This window comes from Aquarana catesbeiana, linkage group LG03 (genome assembly GCF_042186555.1).
Source record: "Aquarana catesbeiana isolate 2022-GZ linkage group LG03, ASM4218655v1, whole genome shotgun sequence".
NCBI lineage: Eukaryota > Metazoa > Chordata > Amphibia > Anura > Ranidae > Aquarana > Aquarana catesbeiana.
The window spans coordinates 20,101,232-20,116,929 of NC_133326.1; the positions used below are offsets into that span (position 1 = coordinate 20,101,232).

At 44.3% G+C, this 15,698-nt stretch overlaps 1 protein-coding gene across 4 annotated transcripts in view; it reads right to left on the reverse strand.

Annotated features, from left to right (window-relative positions):
- LRRK1 (leucine rich repeat kinase 1) overlaps nt 1-15,698 on the reverse strand; it is a 261,637-nt gene that overhangs the window by 134,522 nt on the left and 111,417 nt on the right. For all 4 annotated transcript variants that reach the window (XM_073618358.1, XM_073618359.1, XM_073618360.1 and 1 more), the window contains 2 exons: nt 15,167-15,338; nt 8,030-8,209 (listed from right to left, as the gene is read on the reverse strand). In XM_073618358.1, coding sequence (XP_073474459.1) covers nt 8,030-8,209; nt 15,167-15,338 — 352 coding nt within the window. The remainder of the gene's footprint in view (nt 1-8,029; nt 8,210-15,166; nt 15,339-15,698) is intronic.

Below are 15,698 nucleotides of genomic sequence, written 5' to 3' on the forward strand. Positions count from 1 at the left end.
TGCACTTGCGGGACATTAGGAAAAGTCCTGCAAGCAGCATCTTTGGGGCGGTTTGGAAGCGGTGTATACATCGCTCCCAAAACACCCTGCCCATTGAAATGAATAGGCACCGCTTCCAAAGCGCCTGGAAAGCGCTTTGAAAGCGCTTTGAAAGCGCCGCAACACGGACGCTTTTAACCCCTTCTTTGGGGTTAAAAGTCCCACGATAAAAGCCGAAAAGCGCTGTTTAAACAGCGCTAAAGCGAGCACCGCTTTAGCACTAACACGGCTATGGCTTAGTGTAAAAGGGGTCTTAGTGAGAGGAACGGTGAGTTTTTTGAAGTTGTAATTTTTTCCCACAATTCTTTGGAAATTTAAGAATTTTTTTTTTCACAAAAATGTCATATTAACAGGTTATTTCTCACACACGGCATAGGCATACTTGCAAGTACACCCCAAAACTCATTCTGCTACTCCTCCTGGGTATGGCAATACCACATGTGTGATACTTTTTCACAGCCTGGCCACATAGACAAGGCCCAACATCCAAGGAGTACATTCAGCCATTATCCATTTTAGGACCAGACCTTATTCCGACAGTTTTTGTTTACAAGTAAAAATCTGTAATTTTGCTAGAAAATGACTTAGAACCCCCATACAGCAGAGTAGCAGAGTTCCCACCTAGGGAATAAAAAGGTGGGTTTTGCGATTTTTTTTTGTCACGCAGTGTTTGCGTAGCAGTTTTCCCAACGCAATTTTACACACTAACGTACAAATACATTTGAATGAATTTCAATGCACACAGAGACAATATAATATGGGGAGGCGCATGGCCCATATTACCATGCGATCAGTGCATGGATACCCTGTAAGTACCAGGTGGGGCTTTGACCCCTTGTTCTTATTTTGACAATGTGTGAATAATACTGAATCAATTAGAAATGTATCTATGTCACTGACACATTACACCAGGGATATGCAATTAGCGGACCCCCGGGTGTTGCAGAACTACAAGTCCCATGAGGCAAAACAAGACTCTGACAGCCCCATGTATGAAACCCAGAGGCAGAGCATGATGGGACTTGTAGTTTTGCAACAGCTGGAGGTCTGCTAATTTCATATCCCTGCATTACACGCTTGCTCCTGACGAGTGACGCCAAGTCATGCAACGCGTTGAGCCAACAGATGTCGTGTTCCAATCATGTGTCATACTAGCATATTCTCTGCTGTATCAACCGTTTTTAGTTTATAGATCTTGGGTTCCATTACTCATCACGTGTTTGCCTGTTTTTATGGACTGTTCTCAATTTGCATTTATCCATGTAAAATAAAGTCTTTATATTTATTTTAATGTAGTATATTTTCTCATCCCTCTTTAATGTTAGGACTTAGAGCAATTTCCACCTATGCAGGTACTTATTTATGTGTATATATATATATATATATATATATATATATATATATATATATATATATATATATCATTACAATAATTTTATATATAACCCTGCCCCTCACGTAGTTCATGTAAAGTCCTGCTTTTCTTGTTCTTCTAATAAATACCCAATCTTTTTGTAAAATATAAAATATGATGTTATTAGATACCAAACACGTCACGCTTTAAAATTGCGCACACTAGTGAAATGGCACCAAACTTCGGTATTTAAAAATCTCCATAGGCGGCGCTTTAGAAGGCTTTATTGGTTACCAGTTTAGAGTTACACAGGAGGTCTGGTGCATGAATTATTGCGTTTGCTGCGATACCTCACATGTGTGGTGCGATCGCTGTTTACGTATGTATACAGGACCAACGTGTGCATTTGCCTTTGCTCGCGAGCACAGGGGGACAGGGGCGCTTTAAATGTTTTCTTTCTGTATTGGTGGGACACTGGTATACTAACAGATGTTTATGTGCACTTTTACACTCTGACAGATGTTGATCGTCCACCGGCAGACACCAACAGATGGCGAGGTCACAACAGAACACTATTGCACATGTTTTTTGCACTGGTACAGATGTTCATGGGGACATTGTGACAGATGTTTTGTGCACTGGTACAGATGTGGTGGGACACTCACAATGTTTTGGGCATTGGTACAGATGTGATGGGACACGGACAATGTTTTGTGCACTGGTACAAATGTTTTATGGGAACACCGACAGATGTTTATGGGGACAGGGACAGTGGTGCTTGGTGTACTGTGTATGGGGGGGGGGGATCTGTGACAGCTCTGTGTGTAAAATCATCCTTACACACAGAGCTGTCACAGAGCTTGCAGATTCCCCCGCACTGAGCTTTCACTGAGCTCAGCGGGGAGAACTGTCACAGAGTCACAGTTCATTCACACACAGAGCCATGGCTCGGCCCTGCCCCCTCTCTCCTGATTGGCTCAGTGGCTGTGATTAACAGCAATGGGAGCCAATGAGGAGGCAGAGTCCCCAGAGAGCCGAGACACTCCTGCACATCGTTGGGTCGAAATAGGGCTAAAGTAAGAATTAGGGGGGCATGCATGAAGGTAAAAGAAACCTTGAGCCTTTAGAACCACTTTAAGTCCTTTTCTTTGGCGAAAAGAATTGGAGCGGGTGGATGACAGGCGGGAAGTTGTGATGTGGAATTGTGTGATTAACAACTTCCCGCCTGCCGGCCGTCAAATGTCGGCTGGGTGGCGTGGCTCTCGTCCTGGATGGACGACATATGACGGCCCTCCAGAACGACTGCTCTCACGCGCCCATGGGGGAGCGCATCGCGGCGATCTGTGGTGTGGTGTGTCAGTCTGACACACCGCTACACCGATCTCGGTAAAGAGTCTCTGACGGAGGCTCTTTACCACGTGATCAGCCGCGTCCAATCACGGCTGATCACGATGTAAATAGGAAGAGCCGTTGATCGGCTTTTCCTCACTCGCGTCTGACAGACGCGAATATAGGAGAGCTGATCGGCTGCTCTCCTGACAGGGGGGGTCTGTGCTGATTGTTTATCAGCTCAGCCCCCCCTCGGATGCCCACCCAGGACCACTAGGACGCCACCACACTGGACCACCAGGTATGCCACCCTAGACCACCAGGGAAATGCCAATCAGTGCCAAGGCAGCTGTCAATCAGTGCCCATCCCCAATGCCTGCCAGTGCCATGAGTGATGGCTAATAATGCCATCAGTGCCCATCAGTGCCACGTATCAGTGCCACCTATCAGTGCCCAGCAGTGCAGCCTTTCAGTGTCGCCTATCAGTGCCATCCATGAGTGCCGCATATCAGTGCCACCTCATTGGTGCAACCTCATCAGTGCCACTTTTTCAGTGCTGCCTTAGCAGTGCCCATCAGTGAAGGAGAAAACTTACTTATTTACAAAATTTTATAACAGAAACAAAAGAAAAACTTTTTTTTTTTCAAAATTTTAGGTCTTTTTCATTTGTTTAGCAAAAAATAAAAACCCCAGAGGTGATCAAATACCACCAAAAGAAAGCTCTGTTTGTGGGAACAAAATGCTAAAATTCTGTTTGGGTACAGTGTAGCATGACCGCGCAATTGTCATTTAAACAGCGACAGCGCTGAAAGCTAAAAATTGGCTTTGGCAGGAAAGGGGGTGTAAGTGCCCGGTATTGAAGTAGTTAAAACAGTTGTAGCATTTCTGACGTCATCAGTGTGCGACCCGTTTATTCCTCTTGACACCAGCTTGCAGAGAGTAGATGGGCTCTTGAGTAGGCTCCTGAATGCATCCAAGGGATCAATGAGGAAAGAGCCTATCTAGAGAGGTGTGGATTACTGCTGGATTTACATAAAAACAATTGTTTGTGCGAATGAGCCCTAAACGTTATAGATTTTCAATATGTACACTATGACGCAATAGCAGCTCACTCAGCTCGCTGGAAAGCCATTGCCTGTATGCAATCCACACACATATTCTTCATACACAGCAATAACTGAACACGTAGCAGCAGACTTCTCCTACAGAGGTTAAAACTTCTTTATTGCAGATCCCAAACAGTAAAAACATAACCGCTCACATGTTTGCAGCATATCTGGTCTTAGTCCTCGTGATATCACAATGACTAAGGCCAGATATGGTGGAAAGTCACAGGTGTTTTATTCTCTTTAGTCTGCAATAAAAGTGTTTTAAGCATTACCAAAGACATCTGATGTGCTGATCATTAAAAGTGGTTGTAAACCCTTCCATATACCCAGTGAAGTGACTGGCTTTAGGTGATACACAGAGATGAGACAAATCCTCCTACATAAGTTGTACCTGTTTATCTGCTGTCTTCTCCTCGCTACATCCGTTCAAAGTGCTTATAAAGCTTGTCTGAGCTTTCAAAAAACGGGATGAAGAGCCGAAATTACACTCTGCAGAACTCACTGAGGAGAGCTCTGAGAGCTGATTGGAAGGGAAGGGACACTCTCTCCCCCCCTTCACACAGCACTCAGGAACAAAGCTGAGGCTGCCAATGACAGGCTGTGTGATGGAGATCCCTCCCCTGTCATCTTTTCTCTCTTGGTGTCAGGAAAATGTATCAGAAATGACACTCTGTGCTCTTAAATGGGACCAGCACACACTATAGAAGGATATGCTTTGTTCATATGTTATGTCTGAGGTTTACAACCACTTTAATTTTACAGTTTAGTTATTATATTGACCAGCAAATAAGAAGAGCGGCTGCATTATTATTCAAGTTATACACCTTTAACTACTTCCTGACCTTTTTTAACCTTGTAAAAAAGGTAATAAGGAGAATTTCTGACACGGTGCCTGTGTTTCATCAGATAAGGCGACTCGTCAGAATGTGTAACGGAAGTGACGTTACGTCGCCGCCATCTTGCTACACCCCGCACTTCTCCACAGTAAGGATAGAGTGAGAAGGCGGGAAGCGGACATCTTGTTACACCCACCGGAGTTTTGCATTTCACGCTTTTTTTTAACAGTAAACTGAGTTTATACAGTAGAACACAGTACTTAGAACTCCATTTGACTGTTTAGATGTTGCATTTTACATTCTGATGGGTCGCCTAATCTGACGAAACACCTGCATAGTTGTAACTATATTTCAGCTATTAGTTTACAAGGGACCGTCAGTAATGTAAAATAGGATCCACCTAGAAGACATCTTTACAGTGCCTTGAAAAAGTATTTATACCACTTAAAATTTTCCACATTTTGTCATGTTACAACCAAAAACGTAAATGTATTTTATTGGGATTTTATGTGATAGACCAACACAAAGTGGCACATAATTGTGAAGTGGAAGGAAAATTATAAATGGTTTTCCAAATTTTTGACAATTAAATATGTGAAAAGTGTGCCATGCATTTACTCTGATACCCCTAACTAAAATCTAGTGGAACCAATTGCCTTCAGAAGTCATCTAATTAGTAAATAGGGTCTACCTCTGTGTAATCTAATCTCAGTATAAAATACAGCTGTTCTGTGAAGTCCTCAGAAGTTTGTTAGAGAACCTCATGGAACAAACAGCATCATGAAGGCCAAGGAACACACCAGACAGGTTAGGGATAAAGTTGTGGAGAAGTTTACAGCAGGGTTAGGTTATAAAAAATATCCCAAGCTTTGAACATCTCATGGAGCACTGTTCAATCCATCATCCGAAAATGGAAAGAGTATGGCACAACTGCAAACCTACCAAGACATGGCCGTCCACCTAAACTGACAGGCCGGGCAAGGAGAGCATTCATCAGAGAAGAGCCAAGAGGTCCATGGTAACTCTGGAGGAGCTGCAGAGATCCACAGCTCAGGTGGGAGAATCTGTCCACAGGACAACTATTAGTCGTGTTCTCCACAAATCTGACCTTTATGGGAGAGTGACAAGAAGAAAGTCATTAATGAAAGAAAGACATAAGAAGCCCCGTTTGCAGTTTTTGAGAAGTCATGTGGGGGACACATGGTGGTGGCAGCATCATGTTGTGGGGATGCTTTTCTTCAGCAGGGACAGGGAAGCTGGTCAGAGTTGATGGGAAGATGGATGGAGCCAAATACAGGGCAATCTTAGAAGAAAACCTGTTGGAGTCTACAAAAGACTTGAGACTGGGGCGGAGGTTCACCTTCCAGCAGGACAACGACCCGAAACATACAGCCAGAGCTACAATGGAATGGTTTAGATCAAAGCATATTCATGTGTTAGAATGGCCCAGTCAAAGTCCAGACCTAAATCCAATTGAGAATCTGTGGCAAGACTTGAAAATTGCTGTTCACAGACGCTCTCCATCCAATCTGACAGAGCTTGGGCTATTTTGCAAAGAAGAATGGGCAGAAATGTCCCTCTCTAGATGTGCAAAACTGGTAGAGACATCCCCAAAAAGACTTGCAGCTGTAATTGCAGTGAAAGGCTGTTCTACAAAGTATTGACTCCGGGGGGCGCCATACAAATGTACCCCCCACACTTTTCACATATTTATTTGTAAACAAAAGTTGAAAACCATTTATCATTTTCCTTCCACTTCACAATTATGTGCCACTTTGTGTTGGTCTATCACATAAAATCCCAATAAAATAAAAATGTATGTTTTTGGTTGTAAAATGACAAAATGTGGAAAATATAAAGGGGTAGGAATACTTTTTCAAGGCACTGTAAGAAAATTCACATATCATTGCTACCGAATGGTTTACCACACTTGCATACTAAATGCTGACTAGGAGTATTGTGCTAAACCATTATAGGTAATGGTAAAGTTTAGGTATCTGAGGTGTGGTGCAATGACCAAACCTACATGAAGTGATTTAGTTTGGTTTCATTTAGTATGCAGCCATAATAGGGTAGTCTAATACACTGAAACAACACAGTGCAGGTAACTGAAGTGGGCTGTCTAGCACACAACAATGCATCTTATTAGTAAAGCAAAAGCAGAAATCTTCTGGTCAATGAGAAAAAAAAAAAAGTATTAAAAAAATCTGCAATGGCAGGACTTACCGAGCGTTTGATGTGCAGTCCTGAAAACTCACGAATGAGCTTGAGTTCAGAGTCAGTGAACATTGTCTCAGGGTTGGTGGTCAGTTGCAAGGCACCTGTGATCAGTAGGAGGAGGAATAGTGCCCCATCATTGGTATCAGTGGGAGGAATAGTGCCCCATCGTTGGTGTTAGTGGGAGGAATAGTGCCCCATCATTGGAATCAGTGGAAGGAATAGTACCCCATCACTGGTGTCAGTGGGAGGAATAGTGCCCCATCATTTGTATCAGTGGGAGGAATAGTGCCCCATCACTGGTGTCAGTGGGAGGAATAGTGCCCCATCATTTGTATCAGTGGGAGGAATAGTGCCCCATCATTGGTGTCAGTGGGAGGAATAGTGCCCCATCATTGGTGTCAGTGGGAGGAATAGTGCCCCATCATTGGTATCAGTGGAAGGAATAGTACCCCATCACTGGTGTCAGTGGGAGGAATAGTGCCCCATCATTTGTATCAGTGGGAGGAATAGTGCCCCATCATTGGTATCAGTGGGAGGAATAGTGCCCCATCATTGGTATCAGTGGGAGGAATAGTGCCCCATCATTGGTGTCAGTGAGAGGAATAGTGCCCCATCATTAGTGTCAGTGGTAGAAATTCTGTCCCACTATTGATGTCAGGAAGGGCCGGGTAAGCAAAGGGCAGCATCCGACCCTCAGGCCGTAAATTTGGAGACCTTCGCCTTAGATAAATAAACAATCTGAACCTGAAAGCGACAATGTTTGAATGAAATTCTACAGGCCAGCTTTACATTTAGCTTAGAATGATGCCAGATGCCTTTATGTTCTGCTAACATAGAGGCTACATTTACATATATTATACACACACTATCCTGTATCCTTTGCTTCTCACACATACAGTATATATGAAGCAAAGCATACAGCAACGTGCAAAGGGGAGAATGCAAATTACATGAACATGCAAAAAAACTGAAGAAAGAACAAAAGATTTTATTTGGGTTACACTGCACTTTAAATACACAGTGAAGACAAAGTGGCCGGAGAAAGGAGATAGAAAGCTGAATAACTGGATTGCTTTTGTTGCCAGCAATCAGATGTACAGTATAGAAGAAGATTGTATAGTAGAATCAAATACACTCAGTACCTGCCATAATAGAGGCATAGAGAGGCAGCTTGCGTAGGACTGGGAACTCATTATTCCTCATGGCGTAGCAGTCGGGGTCGGCATGATACGTCAGAACCAAAAGCTTCACCAAAGAAAGGTGTCCCTGTTCACAACATGTGACCAGCAGCCAGTTCAGAAGAGGCTTGTGACTACATGCATCTGAAGAGTTGGAAAAAGACAAAAATATATAAATGTACATTTTTTAAAAATGCATACGGGTTCAATATATATATATATATATATAAATAAAATGGCATAGAGGCATATTCTGTAAACTGATAACCAGAGAAGATCATTTTATTCAAAACCCCCTTCCTCTGAATGAAAAAAATATTTTTAGTAAAAATCGTGACATAAAAAAATAATAATGGCCAGAAAAGAAATGCAGACAGTAAAAATTGCAGTGTTCCTTTGAATCGGAGGACAGCAGAGTGCCCCTTTATATTTGTGGTCACTAGAAAGACTCTCTTTTATATTGGTTGTTATTATAGAAGTGCCCTCCTATACTGGGGGTCAAATGCCACCTTACATTGGTGACCAGCTTACGCTGGTGACCAGAAAGAGAGGTACGCCCTTACATTTGTGGCTAGTGTAGTGATTCCTTACATTTGTGGTCTATGGGAGAGGTGCCTCCTTTAGTGATGATTAGAAGGAGTCAAAGAGGTGCCTCCTTACACTGGTCATTAGAGGATGTACCCCCTTACATTGGTGGTCAGTGGTAGAGATGCCTCCTTTCATTGGTGATTATAAGGAGGATCCCCTTACATTTGTTGTGAGTGGGAGAGATGCCTCATTATGTTAGTGGTCAGTGGAATAGATGCCTCATTGTGTTAGTGGTCAGTGGAATAGATGCCTCTTTACGTTGGTGGCCAGTGGAATAGATGCCTCCTTATATTGGTGCTCAGTGGGAAGAATGCTCCACACTGGTGATCAGAAGGAAGACCCTTAGATTGGTGCTGAGTAGGAGAAGGCCCTCTTTACATTGGTGATCAGTAGGAAGACCCTCCTTACATTGGCCAGTGGGAAAGAACCCCCTTACATTGGTGGTCATTGGGAGAAGGACTTCCCCTTATATTGGTAGTCCGTGGAAAGAATGTCCCTTTACATTGTGAGTCAATAGGAAGAATGCCTCTGACATTGGTGGTCAGTGGGAGAGGTGCCTCTTCACAATGGTGATTAGAAGGAAGGCCCACTTACATTGATGACCAATGTAGCATTCCATTACATTGGTAATCAGTAGGAGAGGTACCCCCTTACAATGGTGGCTAGTGTAGTGCTCACTTAAATTGGGGGTCAGTAGGAGAAGTGCCCCAGTGCCTCCTTACATCGATGATCAGTGGGAAGACCCTCATTAAATTGGTGGGCAGTAGGAAAGAACCCCTTACATTGTTGCCCATTGGGAGAAGGATTTCCCCTTGCATGGATAGTCAGTGGGAAGAATGTCTCTTTACATTGTGGGTAAATAGGAAAAATGCCTCTGACATTGGTGGTCAGTGGGAGAGGTCCCTCCTTACGCTAGTGATTAAAAGGAGGACCCCCCTTACATTGGTGGCCACTGTAGCATTCCCTTACATTGGTAATCAGTAGAAGAGGTACCCCCTTACAATGGTGGCTAGTGTAGTACTGACTGACTTTGTGGGTCAGTAGGAAAAGTGCCTCCTTACATTGATGATCAGTAGGAAGACCCTCCTTCAATTGGTGATCAGTGGGAAAGAACCCCCTTACTTTGGAGAGTCATTGGGAGATGGACTCCCCCTTATACTGGCAGTCAGTGGGAAGAAATTACTTTGTGGGTTAATTGGTAGAATGCCTCGGACAATGATGGTCAATGGGAAAATTGCCCTTTTGCAGACAGCTAAAAAAACATTGTGCTGCGCTAATCTGATATTAAACTTGTATCCCTTCAAATGTACATAACCTCACTTATATATAATATAGATATATGTATAGAACATACATGAACACATATCGAGTCATAACACATGCAGCATATCAAAACTAAATACATAGTGCAAACAATGCTGTAAAAAGATTGTGTAAAAATAAACTTTACAAAAGGTTGTGAAACAAAACATACATGAATAATCCAGTCCAAAAGTCCCAATTCAGAAGACCAGTGCCAGTGAAATCCATAAAACAAGTTCCAAGGAAAACTTTGCAGTGAGATCCACACCACCTATAGATTTCAAATTTCAAAGGAGGGGGCAGGCCTAGTGGTGTGTCATCAGTAGGCCCACCAGCTGAACACGGAAAAGCTGACACCTTCCGATGACGTCACAGAAAAACATGGTGGCATGGGACTGAGCCATGGCAAAACAGAAGAGGATCTTAGCTGGACAATACTGAATCCACTTGGTGGGTAAGTATCTGAACTGCGCAAAAGCCAAATCCCTGTAAGCAGGGGTTAAAAAAAAAAAAAAAAAATAGGGGGGAGGCTGAAGATCTGCTTTAGGGAACACAAATAAATAAATGTCTGGGGCCTGAGCAGCAAGTGCAGTGTTCCTTGGTCCAGTTCTGCAGGAACCCTGAGGAAGCCATGATGAAGACAGTGAGGTCTCAGCTAAGCTTGGAAGCTCACTGGAGAGAGCCAGGCGGAAGTTGGTGAGAAAGAGTCCAGCTGTCCTATGGTGGTGTAAGTTTTCATCTCCCTCACTAGGAAGAACCTGGTTGATATCAGAGGCAACTGATAATTATGTGGCTATGCGAGTAGACGACCCAATGCTAAAATAGTCTGGGGCCTGAGCAGCAAGTGCAGTGTTCCTGGGTCCAGTTCTGCAGAAACCCTGAGGAAGCCATGACGAAGACACTGAGGTCTCAGCTAAGCTTGGCTGGGGGAGCTATTTGCCAATCTCAGCCTGGGAATCCATTTGAGTCTGGAGGAAGCTCACGGGAAAGACCCAGGTGGAAGTTGATGAGAAAGAATCCAGCTGTCCTATGGTGGTGCAAGTCTTCATCTCCCTCACTAGGAGGACCCTGGTGGATATCAAAGGCAACCAATGACCCTGTGGCTGTGAGTAGATGACCCCAATTCTGGGGTCTATCTTGTTGTGCAGCAGCCATGGAAGTTTTTGGGTTTGTGGAAGCACGTAACGTGAATTTGGTGTGTGAGGTGTTAAATAAATACATGTGTTTGTGCCCATAGCTGAGCTTTACAATTTTACTGATTTGTACTGCAGACTACTGGAGCTATCATCATCATCATGGTTTTATACATATTGTGAATGTGAATTCTCAGTATGATGAAAAGTATTTTTAGAAAGCTGTAAGTCTTCCAAAACACAGTTTTCACTTCCACTAAACAAAATGCATTTCTCAAAGTTTGTCTTCCCTAAATAGATTTTTTCTTTCAACACATGCATAATTCAGCAGTGAATTCAGCAGGAGAGTCCACATGGTATTCTTTGTTTGAAATTTGAAATGCAGACATTAAAAATTCTGCACTTCCAGCTCACGCAGAATATGCCATGTGCCTGTTTAATATAGGTCACATCCTGCAGGGAATGGAGGGGCGGAGGATTGAAAGGAAGGTTAAAGGAGAAGTATAACCAAAGCACTTTTGGCCTTACTTCTCCTGTGGGTCACAGGAATACACTTAGTTCTGCACTCCTGTGACCCAGAATCAGCCAAAGTTCACTGTGGGCTGTCATCACAGAGCAAGTCCAGGCTCTGCAGGTATCCCGACAATAATGTTGGGATCCGCTTAGATGGCTGACCAGCAGCTGGCTTAGCCTCTTAGCGCTCTGCTGAGAGCTTGAGCCAGACACTCCCACCCCCTCTACAGTCCAGCACTCCAGTGAGCGCTGGAGGGTCAGAGCTCAGAGCGAGGACTGACAGTCGCCACGCTGTGCTCAGAGGGGACCCCAGAACTGAGCGATCAGTGTTCTTTGATCACTCAACTATCAGTGATCGTGTATCCATCCAGATGAGTATGTATGGTTTTTTTTGTATTGTTTTTTATCTGGCACTTCTCTTTAAACATAACATGCTAGATATAAAGGGTTACCTCACCTTTACAATATAATTGCTCATGTATTCCAGCATTCCCACTACATTAGAAAACAGATTTTAAAAAAAAGAATCTACTTTTCAATGACATACCTGTAGGCCCCCACATGCCTTTCCCAAGCCTGTCCCTAAAAACTCCCAGGCAAGCATCCCTCCCTCCCTAGATGGCAAAATATGGCAAACATTGGGTAGACGCCCCTGGCTTCTCAGGAATGAGTGCTCTGGCTTATTCACAACCTGCGCATGTGCAGTGTGCTTTCTCTCCCTCTGCTACACAACGCTTAGATCAGCTGCTGCTGCGGCAGAGGGAGAAAGAGCTTACTGTGTATGCACAGGTTTTGAATGAGCCTGTGAAGTTGGGAATTTCTACCCAACCTCGGACACATCCTGCCATCTACTGGGGGGTCGCCTACTTGGAAGTTTTTCGGGAGAGCCTACAGGTATGACAATGAAGGGAGGCTTCTCTTTCAAAACCTGAACAGTGTTTTTATTATGTACTGGGAACACTGGAATGCATGAGGACATGGTATTGTAAGGGTGAACTAACCCTCAGGGCCAGTTCACACCAGAACCCTTCATGCACGGTTTTGCACATACCCGCGCAGCATGTGTTTGACAGCCCATTCATTTCAGTAGTCTGCCAAATGTGCGGGAATGTGCAAAATAATATGGCATGCATACTTTTAAACTCGTGCCGCACCAAACCCCATGCTGCTGCGGTACAAGGCAGTTTAGTGCCCGCAAACGTGCACGCATTTGCTAGATGCATTTAGGGTGCCAATAACAATTAAAGGTACTCGTGCGTGTCTAACAGAGGGCAGCTCATTCCTGTGCGGTGCAGAAAATGCACGTTTCCCACACAGGGATTGATGTGAACGGGCCCTTAAAAAAGAACTAAACCTATTTTTTTTTTTTTTTAAACTGCAAGCAGGCAGCTCTTTATTGCATAGAAGACATGCTACATGCTGGGGTTTGATTTAGTAAAACTGGAGAGAGCAAAATCTGGTGCAGCTCTGCATGGAAGCCAAATAGCTTCTAACTTCAGCTTTCAATTAAAGTGGTTCTACAGGCTGAAGGTTTTTTTACCTTAATGCATTCTGTGCCTCTTGATCCAGCGATGTGCACGAGAGCAGTTTCTCTCCCGGCTCTCTCCCTCCTCATTGGCTCAGACACAGCAGTGGGAGCTATTGGGTCCCACTGCTGTCAATCACAGCCAGTGAGGGGGGAGCAGTGGGTGGGGCTGAGCCCCATTCTGTGTGTCAACGGACACACAGAGCGGGGCTCAGGAACGAGCTCACACAAGTCCCCCCACAGCAAGCAGCTTGCTATGGAGGCACTTAGCAGGAGGGAGGAACCCAGAGCACTGGTGGGGGACCCTAAAAGAGGGGGATCGGGGCTGATCTGTGTAAAATCTTTCCTTTAGTATCACTTTAACCGCTTTCCGACCAGCCGCTGCAGTTTTACTGGGGCAGAATGTCACGGCTGGGCAAAACGACGTTACCTTACGTCGCTTCGCCCTTTTAGCCACTAGCACCTGCAGCGATGACCGCTGGGCTCCCAGGATCGCTCTCAGACCCCTTTCACACCGGAGGCATTTTTTAGGCGATACAGCGCTAAAAATAGCGCCTGCATAGCACCTGAAAAAAGCCTCAGCTGCAAACCCAGTGTGATAGCCCGAGTGCTTTCACACTGGGGCGCTGCGCTGGCAGGGTGTCACAAAAAGTCCTGCCAGCAGCTTCTTTGCAGCGGTGGAGGAGTGGTGTATACACCGCTCCCGCCCAATGAAATCAAACCTTTTTCGGCCGCTAGCGGGGGTTAAAACCGCCCGCTAGCGGACGAATAACGCTGCTAAAATGGCGCTAAAAATAGCACCGCTTTACCGCCGACGCCCATGGCGCTTTCAGTGTAAAAGAGCTCTCAGGGGAGTAGAGAGAGATTGTGTGTTCATACTATGTATGAACACCGATCTCTCTCCCCTCCTAGACAGTCCCATCCCCCCTACAGTTAGAACACACACTAGGGAACACAGTTAACCCTTTGATCGCCCCCTAGTGCTAATCCCTTCCCCTGCCAGTGACATATAATCAGTAATCAGTGCATTTTTATAGCACTGATCGCTGTATAAATGTCAATGGTCCCAAAAATGTGTCAAAAATGTCCGATGTGTCCGCCGCAATATTGCAGTCCCGATAAAAATCGCAGATCGCCACCATTACTTGTAAAAAAAAATAAATAAAAATGGCATAAATCTATCCCCTATTTTGTAGACGCTATAACTTTTGAGCAAACCAATCGATATATGCTTATTGCGTTTTTTTTTTAACCAAAAATATGTAGAAGAATACATATTGGTCTAAACTGAGGAAAAAATTTGTTTTTTTGATAAAAAATGTGAGATTTTTATTATAGCAGAAAGATATTTTGTTTTTGTTTTTTCTAAATTGTTTCTCTTCTGTTGTTTATAGCAAAAAAAATAAAAAACGCAGAGGTGATCAAATACCACCAAAAGAAAGCTCTATTTGTGGGGAAAAAAGGACGTCAATTTTGTTTGGGTACAGCGTTGCCCTACTGCGCAATTGTCAGTTAAAGCGATGCAGTGCCGAATCGCAAAGAATTGCCTGGTCATTGAGCAGCCAAATCTTCAGGGGCGGAAGTGGTAAAGCATTAACAAAAAAAAAAAAAACCTGGATGCTGATTGGCTGCCATGCACAGCTGCACCTGATTTTGCACTCTCCAGCTTTAGTGCATCAACCCCGCTATGTCTCTTCTGCAGTAATGCACACTTACCTGCCTGCTTGCAGTCTTCCACTGAATGCACACTGAGCTGCCTCCATAGCAGGACCCTCTGGCTGCACCGGATTGACTGACAACCGTGTGCATGCATGGGATGATGTTACCACCCCCCCCCCCCCCCCACCAGCCAATCAAGAGGCTGAAAACCCGACACCCGGACGAAGAGGACGGTACCTGGCAAGGGATGTAACAGCCGCATTGCTGGAAGATGGAGCTGAGTATTTTTTGGGGGGTTTGGTTCAAATTTAACTAGTTGCTTTGCAATGTATGAGCCCAGCACAGGTTCCCTATAACAGATAGGAGGAATGTCATTTTTACCTGGCAAGGAATCCAGTAACAAGGCTACAGAATCTCCGTGGCCATAATGAGCTGCAATTACTGCTGGATTGTCATCGTTGGGTTCCGTCGGTAAAAGCACTTGAGCCTCGTGAAGCAGATAGCGCACAGATGGTGAGTCCCCACAGGCAGCGCTGATTCTCATGAGATGGAGCTATACACATACAAAACACAGTCTGTTAATGAGAATGAATGAATGAGAATGCTGTCAACACAACACAAATTCACAAATCGTTACTCCCCCTTCTCTGCTGCACAGAGTGTCTACAAACACAAGTAGAATTCCTCGATTTCAGTCATTTCACGGACAGGATTACCACTTAAAGTGAATCTGATATGTTCTCATGTTAAGTGCTAAATAATGTGATGCAGATCACAGTTTATATATTAAAGCTGAACGGGGGCCTAGGTCTCCGTTTTCTAGGTATCCGCTAGATGGCCACTAATAGAGAACGAGTTTCGTATGTTCTTTTTCTATGTCATGGCCGCTATACGGGAGAGAGGCTTGGTTTCC